The sequence below is a fragment of the Dermacentor variabilis genome, chromosome 1 (assembly GCF_050947875.1).
Source record: "Dermacentor variabilis isolate Ectoservices chromosome 1, ASM5094787v1, whole genome shotgun sequence".
Classification (NCBI taxonomy): domain Eukaryota; kingdom Metazoa; phylum Arthropoda; class Arachnida; order Ixodida; family Ixodidae; genus Dermacentor; species Dermacentor variabilis.
This window is the reverse complement of record NC_134568.1, coordinates 152,558,643-152,568,065: the sequence shown is the minus strand read 5'-3', so window position 1 is coordinate 152,568,065 and position 9,423 is coordinate 152,558,643. Positions and strand designations below refer to the sequence as shown.

Below are 9,423 nucleotides of genomic sequence, written 5' to 3'. Positions count from 1 at the left end.
TCAAAGATATACGGGGTGTCCCAACTATCATGCAGTAGGTCTTTAAGAAAGTGCAATTGCGTTACTCGAAGAAAACCTAGTGCATATTGTTTCCAGTAGCCGCCAGTAAGTTTTTCGTCACTGATATTTAATTAGGTAATTATAATTAATTATCTAAATCGAGAAGTACTGTCGTAATTATGAAAGTCTCAAAAGGGCATTTGTAGGCATCCCCCAATGACATCTAACTAGGGTGTTTTTAGTGACATATTAGTTGCGTACTAATTTTTTTCCGACTGGTAAAGTAACCCCACGAAAATTGACAAATACCACGTACGTGACTGTGCTCCCAGCCGTGTCATAAAGCAGTGCCCTCAAATAAAATGATTGAAAGCAATAGGAGGTCCCGATACAGTCTTTCACTATGGAACCGCCTACTGTATACTATTTACTTGTATTGTGACCCCACTTATAATAAATTCTGATTCTGAACTGCTTCGCCTGCCGTAAGCCCGAGGAGACAGCGCATCACCTTGATAAAGGTTGTTGGCTTCACAGCCATTCCTTCCTCTCATTTCTACGTCACACTTATTATCCGTCTCTCAAGGCCGACTAATCACATTGGTAACAAAATCCCCTTGATAACGCGGCCGAAGCGTCGCTCTGACCACGTACAAAAAGCAAAAAGCAATGGAAGAGACATAGAATGTTTCAAAATCCCGGCTATGCTTGTAGCGCATCGAAAGAGTGTACGCGCAGCTATATTTCGCGGCAGAAACTTGCTACGGACGAAAGCCAAATTAAAGTGATGGTATTATTTTTCATTAGAGTGTACACGTGCTGCAAAAATAGGTTCGTGCCAACAAAATAAAAGCTAAATAAACAGACCGGGAATCGACTCACGTGTAGAAAAAGGACAAAACTGAAGCGTTCAAGAAAGCAAATGTACCGCTTCTATAAATGAGCCGAATTAGCAATCGGTATGTCCTCAAAAAAAAAAAAAGGCTACGATGAATCTTCTCTGGCATTTATCTGAATGACGCGTAAGCATTTCGTGGTACTGGCGCGGCGTTTCGTGGTAGCACGCTGGTGTGTTCCGCATAATTGCGAGACCGACCGCGAAAGAACCGTGAAACGGAGAAGCGCGGTTGCTACACCGAACTGTTGAGACTTGCACGAGACGACGTAGAAGGGGCGAGAAGAAGCAATGTTCACTGGTGGTATAGATAGCCCGCAGTGGATGTGAACGTTCGATGAAATGACCAAGAAGATGTACCAAATGAAGGAAATGCGTGCAACATTTATTAGGTACACTGAACCATTATGAACCGTGATCAACCGTGCTCCGTAGGCGGCTAAGACTGGCGCGGCGGCGCAGTCCATACAGTGAAAGCGATCTCCGAAGCAAGCAGAGTGCGGCATGTGCTGAGAGCTCCGTGAGCGCTGTGTTCTCGCCGCTTCGTTGGCGTTGAAGCGAGAGGCTGGACGCAGGTGAATTCGCTAGCTGCTGCGGGCGCTGCTGCGGGCGCTAAGGACGGAGGGAAGGTTTTTCTGTTGGGTTAGGATAGAAACCATCATATTTCAGCGTGCCCTTATGATCTATGAATTCGTAAGCGCTGTTGAACACCAGCTGCTGCCTAGCGGACGTGTTCGAATAGGTCTCCTTCCGCAGCTACGCAGTACTGAGTGCGCTTTGTCACATATTCTGTGGCTTTCCTGACGACCGACGCTGGAATTCTACAGCAGGCATTCGTTATCCTCGCCTTGCGCTCATCTGACGTCCGTCTCGATCAAGTAAACACGATCTTTCACATAACCCCAAAGAAACAAACCGAGTGGAGAGAGGTCAGGTGACCTAACCGATCAATTTACAGGCCCGTGCCTTCCAATCTATTGAGCATGAAAAGTCGCATTCAGCCGGTTTCGTGCTCGGCTGCTGTTCTGTGATGGCGCTCCACCTTGCTGATACCACAGAAGTTGAAGACGTGACAGCGGGACTTCGCTGAGAAACTCATCTATCACTACTTCAACGATTTCGTCCACGTAACACTGTCTAGTCAGTGTGTAATCGAAGAATATGGGACTGATTATAGCACTGGCGTAAATTCCGCATGCCACATTGAACGACCACTGGTACTGGTGCCGGTGCCGATTGCACCGGCACTTTATTTGCCCAGTGTGCATTGTATAGTCACTCCGATAGTTTGCATCGTGCAAATTTACCTGGGCGTTTCTGCAAAAATTGGCTTAATCTGTGAACATGATCTTGCTCAAAAAGTCCGGTGACTCATCGGCTTTTGTGAGGACCCAATTCGAGAAATCTAGACGATTCTACAGGCCCCTATCTTCCAAGCATTGGTGCTGGTTAAGGTGGTACGGGTAAAGGCCGTCGTTTCGAATCCTCCAAACTGATGACTTGGAAATCGGTATCTGGGCGGCTACATCCCGCACGCTAGCATGAGGGTTTGAGGCCATAAATGCTAGAACATCCGTGCGTAGGCTAAGACTCAAAGACGCAGTCCTCCGCCGCTGTTTCTGGCAGCTGCCGGTTTGTCTCAGGTTTTCATAAGTTTTAATGATAGTCGATGCGTTTGGTCTACCGCCGCACTTCCATGACTGATATACATTTCCGGCCTTCCTCTTGTTGCCATTTGCAGAAACCAAGGCAAGGATAATTTTTACCCTCTGCTCATTAGAGAAAGACACGTCTACTGGGACGAAACAAAACGCCCCTTTAAACATTTGCACTGACGTTGTCAATTCGCTTTTGTGGTGATAGGTTTTGCGGGGAAAAAAAAAGAAAAAGAAAAATACGCTCCGTGCACTTAATCGACGCTAAGACAACCGCTATCACAGTTTGTTTCCTGACAAGCTGTGAAGCTGTGAAGAGTAAGAAGACACTCGCACTTTGCGGCACCTACAAGTGGCGCGGCGGGGACAGAGGTGATAGCGGGCTCAAGAAGACACGCGCGTCTCGGGAAGCAGCCGGCGTACGAGTATCTCAGAACATTCCTCCGCCTTTCTAATGAAATGCAAAACTATATCGTCGAAAGTGAGGCTGCGTTTAACGCCAGACACGGTCATTATGTCGCGGAATTAAGGAGACCACGAGCACCGTAGTCCACGTCTACTCTCTTTGCTTGCAGATAACAAGTGATGTAAAAGCTCGTCACATACGATAAAGGTCCGAGTTGTCAATGTAACCGGTGCCGAAAGAGTTATCACATGTTTGGTCTTGTTTTCTAATATCTATCTCCGTATTGTTCTAGAGTAGGCACCCAGTAGTTGGTCGGACGCTGAGCCTCGTACCGCTCAGGGATGAACGGAAGCTAGTGCTGCCATTCATGCTGCTACCTAAAATAAACGTCGGCTTTATTCATGACGACAGGCATGTCGCAAAGCGTCACTTTAGTCGTGCAATCCTTTTCAAGAATCGTAAAATTGCGCGGAAAAAGCGACCGAATTAGCGAAATTTTTCGTTCATGTTAAGTTCTGTTTATTATTGGACGACAGTCTTCGCTAATGATACGTTCCACATCATGACTGGCTGGAATCTACTCGTCCAAACATTTCTATAGCATGAGTACGTTTTTGTGAGTATGGGCCCAGTTTAGTAGTGCCAAGTAATAAGATGCGCGCGAGACTATATGTGCGGTATGTGCGGTATGGTGCGGTATAGCGTTTTCGCGTGCTTTAGCGCGACTTTGTAAAAGTGGGACGCTATAGGGTCACATTTCTCTTATGCAAAAGTCCTTCCGGATAAATTGTATATTTTCGTAGGAACAGCATTCCTCCCCAGTTGCATTCACCGTGATTTATCAACAGTCTATCAGAATTAACCAAAAAGAAGGCGAAGTAGAAACACTGAATACTGGCGCAACATTCAAAGCACTAACCAAAATTGCCCGAGAAGGAATCTTTCTTTAAATGCTGGCTGACACGACCATTCGTCGTTAACATTCTTACCAATCCGCAGCTTTATCGCCCACAAGACGACTTTCGGAAAATTGTGGAGCTTGTCTTCACCGATATTCCATGACTTCAACAGTGTCGCACAATGAATAGGCGGTTATTTTTCGCCCGTCGATCGTTTGCTGCCATTCCAAAAAAGCGCTGAAACGCCGCGGAAACTGCATAAGCCGGGAACCCATCGCCGCTATACGGCTTGGGAGAAAATCGGTGCGACACCGCCAGTGTATCTGGAAAGTCCGAATAAAGAGAGAGGAATACAAAAGAAGCAAACTCAGTATATAAGTAGGCCCGTAGACCTTAGCAACTTTAGCAGCGCAGATATAGCCTTCTGCGCGTAGTTACTTTGGGAGCACTGGCCTAGGACTTTCTTTTCTGATAGTGAACTATTGCTCAGCCAGCACCTCTTCTATTTTTTTCAGAAGAGCCGCTGGCTCAGTCATTCCAGCACGGCGCACATCACTTGTCCTTTCGGCCTTTCGGCACTATAGCGCAAGCTGACGCAAAGGAAGTGCGTGATTATTTATTCACAGCTGCGCATGTGTCGCTTGTGGGGCTATCGGCCATTCAAATGTGGAAATCATATCGCAGTGAAGTGTCAGTGGGAATCATCACGTGGATGAAACCACCCACTCTGCGCATGAGAATGGTCTGTGCGTTTTGATTCCGCTTTCGCGGACTCGCGATGCGGCTGGGCTACGCTCGATGTTTCGTGAATGTCCATTTCCTGTGTGGGACCGCGAATGTTTTCCCCATGTTTCACCTACGTTCGTTGTCCCCTGATGTACAGCAACCTGAGCTACCACGATGCGAACATAGCATATGTTTAACGTTTGCTGCTCTTCCTCGCATTTACTAGAATTCCCTCAAAGTTTCTACAGAACTCCAGCTGGAGTGTCAATAAGGTGGGCAGGTTCACGATTCTCGGTTTGCATCTGGAACCGCAGAAGTTCGCGAGAGAATAAAACAGCACCAATTTAAACTTCACTATTCGAAACTCTGGAGGCGCACCCAACGGATTGAAACTGAACTTATTTACGCTTGTTGCTTCTCATTGCTTGTATTTTTTTACTTATTGTTTTCTTATGCGTTTCCTTGCCCATCCCTCATGCCTGTGGATTGGGGCATTTGTTGCACTGGAAAGAATAGAATGAAGAAATGATGTATACATCCGTAAACTTAGGCATGAAGGTCTTTCCTGTAAACTTAGGTATAAAGGCGTAGCCCTGACTGCTACTTCTGTGACGCTCCGAAGACCGTTTTCTCAATATGCTGTTGAACGGAAGGCACTCAGGATGGTCGTCCGGATGGAGTGGATAGTGCGCACATGGGCAGACGTCGACAACAACAGGCGCGCAACAAAGGCGATGTTGGAGATTACCAGGTGAAAGAGACTTGAATGGTCCCGCTGTAAAGTATGTCTGGCACTTGCGTACATATGTAAGCTACATCAAAATCAGGCACAATATGCGTCCATATATAACGTCCTCGAGTGTCCTCGTTTCTTGCGAACTCATCTTTCCTGGAAACAGTGCGCATATTGTGCATGGAAGGCGCTACTCGTTATAACTTACTGCATCGTCACATTCCATCTCCTTCTTTCCTAGTTAATGCCTCTCCCCACATCTTTGTCACATGATGCAATAGGTCAGAAAGTACAGAACGTGTTATTCCAGCCATCCTATTCACTCTATCACATCAACTATTGCCCTCGCTTTCGCAGTCCCCTAATACAGGAAACTACAATAGAAAGGATAGCTGGCGAAGGATACAGTTTACGGGGAAATTATAGATTATGTGAGCTTGTGGAAACCTCTTATGAGGATTACCACGGTCATTACAATAATGATAACTCTGGAAGCCCCTTCAGTTGTGTTGACGTAAAATGACAATGTCAGTTCATAGCGGCTTCCCTCTTAGAGTTTTGATATGCCCGCAACACTTCGTTAACAATTTGTTTACATAGTTTTTAGTTGTAACGAACATCCCGCTGCTGATAGATGGCATGAAGCGCTTCCTTCGAGAAGCGCCACCGTAATTTAAAGTTAGGACAACCGTAGGCCAGGCTTTCAGGTAGGTCGAACCATTTGAAACCAACACACAGCTGTCATGTGACTTAAATATGTACGATAAAGGTAATTTTCCTTCCTCGGAGGGGGGGGGGGTTGAGGCGGGAGGGGGGACGGCCTTATCATTATACTTCGTATTTAGAGACGGAAGCCGATCGGAAGCTTGATTTAGAAAACACACGTCCGACTGAACGTGAAGACGTAAATGAAAGGCGATCATGATGATTATGTGCACGTGAAATCAATGAAGGCTTTCATTTTGTTTTGCACAAGTTTTCTCATGAATCGTAACTGAATAATGGAACGAAATAAAGAAAGCAGCAAGTACTAGTGCTTGATAGCGTTGAGTGATTGACCAGAACATCAGACATGATAGCTTTTCTCCAAATCAACAACAAAACATATTTCTGCTGCGCTTTGTCAGGATTTGTGTATAACCCGCTGGAAATAGTTATCGTCGCTTCATCCACGTGATATTTTCTGCCAGTACTGTCATCATTATTATTATTTCAATTGGCAGTCGCATGACTGCTAGTGTGACTTTACAGAGAGCATGGTCGAGGCACTGCCGATACGCGTTACATTGCATGCATGCATGACCCAGATGATATTAGCCGCCTTAGCAAAAAAAAAAAAAAAAAAAAGAAGGCAACGTACTACAGAGCAAGGCTGAGCGTTCGCCCGTCAGTATAGTGAAAATGGCCCAGCGCCTGTGGGAACTTCTCTGTTATTTAAGCAACGAGTCGCAAGTAGCGAACATGTGGTATCACTACTTCATAGTGTTATTAAGTCGCCTATAGCAAACAATCCTGTCTATTACAGTTTTTCCAGAATGATGCCATACTTCAAGTGAATACGATATGTTCGACAAACTCTTCCATAGCGATTGCGTCCACTAGTGGAAGTTCTTCAATAGCCACAAAGTTAGGCGTTTCTTCTTTTCTGTTCAAACCAAGAAATGAAAACGGCGGCGGGCCACAGCACAACATGCCGCTTGCCGCTGACACCCAGAACAATTAACGCTTCCGCAAAACTGCGCTCTTCGTCACTGCCATTTCCTGTGCATGTGTGCATCGTGAAGTGGGGCATAACATTCAGTAGTGCGTTCACGAGCTCAGTTTTTCATACACTGTCTAGCCCAAGGTATTCTGCGTTCCCAAAGTATTCTGCGCAGAGCGAGGAAGGGACAGGACTTGAGCGAAAAAACAACACACGACACCTGAGCGCAAACTATCAATTCTTCGACGTTTCTGACAGTCTGTGTGGCTGCTTCCCTAAATTCCTCAGTTCGCTTGCATTTTTTTTGTACCGGTATAAGGATGTGTTTTCACACTTGTTGCTTTTCAAGGTATAGTGTATTAAAAAAAATAATAATCTGTGTTCAATGTTGTAGCTGTAAACAGCATAGTGTAAATTTAGTACACCTATTGACGTATTAGGAGTCACTGCACGATGAGTTAGATCTGTTAATTTTTGCCTTTGATGCAGCGAAAGTGCAGGTATTTGCCCAAGGCAGCGGTTATTTTTCTTTTCAGAATGCAAATATTTCGTCCCCACCGCGAATTAAGTGCGTTTCTTTACGAACCACGCCGTAGTCCCGGCGATCTTTGCGGCCAGGCAAGAAAGCGCTCCGCTAACCAAAGAGATTCTGCTCGATCTTTCCGGCACGTGTACTTATTGTGAATTTTCTGCCGTCGAAAGTCTGTTGAGCTAAAGTGTCCGAAATTGTTAACTAATAACGAGTAGCAAAGCGTCCCATATTTGGCGTTTAAATCTCTATTCAGCGAACAGAGTACTGCGATCGCGGCCCTAGATATGACCAGTAAAGAAAAAGAAACAATACCGTGATCGCTGAGGCTTTGCAGCGTGGTTTCTCGTTATCGCAACGAAGGCTGAGGAACCGCTGACGGTGAGCGTGCACCGCGACCAGTGCCACGGAAGACATCGCACGCAACGCTTCAGTCACTGCAGCTCCCACGGCACGTATCCTGGGCCAGGTCAGGGCCCCATGGAGGCGTGCGGTGACAGCGCAGTACTAATGCTCTAACTTTCTTTTCGCTGTCTGTGCAATTTTTTTTCATCTTATAGGCCATACTCACCGGGGTGTCCCTCGCCGACCGACTCGGAGGTGAATAAGAAGGTCTCCTCTTCGCCGGGCATCTCCTGTTGTCCGTCTGCGTGGCGGACGCCGTTGACGCCGACTCCGTTGGATCCTTGCAGGGTGCCCATGCTGCGTGTCTTGCGTCGAGGGGGTCGGCCGCACAAGCTTGCTCCGAGCGCTATGTCGCACACTATCGGCGTCGACACTGATTTGGAGCCCAGCGTCCCGCCTTGCTTGCTTTATACTAATCGCAGCGAGAGCGTGATCACGTGATCGCAGGTCCTCCGCTTGCGATGCCTTCCTCTAACCGCGAGGCTTATCGTCTGTTTTCCCTTCTCTATACTCGCGAGTGCTACCCTTCGCGAAACTGTGGAAGCGCGGGCCCTTCGGCCGCCGGACCGATTCCGTTGGCCTCCGATGCCGACCCTCCCACTCGCCGATTTCGGTTCCTGCAGCTCACCGCGAACGAACCGGCGGGGAGCTCCCGCAGGAGAAGCTCTTCCGACTGGCGCCTGTCCGCTGGTTGTAATCGCTGCTCCGCCCGGCGCAGTGCACGGTCGTGCTTTTAAAAAAAATCCCGTTCATTTCACTGTACGAAGCGGCCACCAAACTATTTCGGAAATACGTACACGTCACTGCGTTGCTCAAAATCTACCATGAAACCTCTACTATATACATATTCCTTTTACAGTGGGCGAGCACGTCTTGATGGTGCCGACAGTAGGCGCTGTACATGATGATATCAGTCAGTTAAGAGTAACATGTTTCTTGCACTGTATTAATATTATGTTTTGTTAGTGTTATATCTTACCCGCCATGAAAGTGTTGAATGTGCAGGTGTTCAACTGTGACGTGCATGCGTTGACCGTGTCGGAAATGAACGCATTTTTACATCGCATCCCGAGGCCATTAGGGGGCTGCTGTATTCCCCCTCAGACAGTATACGCCGTGCCGTACCACGTGTACCCGGTTAAAACGGAAGCAACGCTCAGCGCGAACTATAGACGCAAACAGCGAAGAAAACACGTACACATCAGGGGCGTAGCCGGTGGGGGGGGGGGGTTCTTGTGGGGCTTCAGTACCCCCCCCCCCCCTGGAAATTTTTTCGTGCTGTCCATGCACCACCGACCAAAAGAATCCCCGGCGCCAGAAATCATTCTGGATTTTGTCTACAATGTCTTTTTCACGCTCGAAAAGACATTTCAGCGCGCACATTGCGAACTCAGGTTTGATTTCGCGGCAACACCCGTGCACCGGGAGTCACATAACGCAATGAGCCCCATCCGAGCACAAAGTTTCAAGGGC

At 47.2% G+C, this 9,423-nt stretch overlaps 1 protein-coding gene across 1 annotated transcript in view; it reads right to left on the bottom strand.

Moving 5' to 3' along the window:
* Nucleotides 1-8,339, bottom strand: part of LOC142586800 (S-adenosylmethionine synthase-like) — a 38,542-nt gene extending 30,203 nt beyond the window's left edge. Inside the window, exon 1 of the mRNA XM_075697682.1 lies at nucleotides 8,117-8,339. Within this exon, the coding sequence (XP_075553797.1) occupies nucleotides 8,117-8,246 (130 nt within the window). The 5' untranslated portion in view covers nucleotides 8,247-8,339. The remainder of the gene's footprint in view (nucleotides 1-8,116) is intronic.
* Between the last annotated feature and the right edge of the window lie 1,084 nt (nucleotides 8,340-9,423).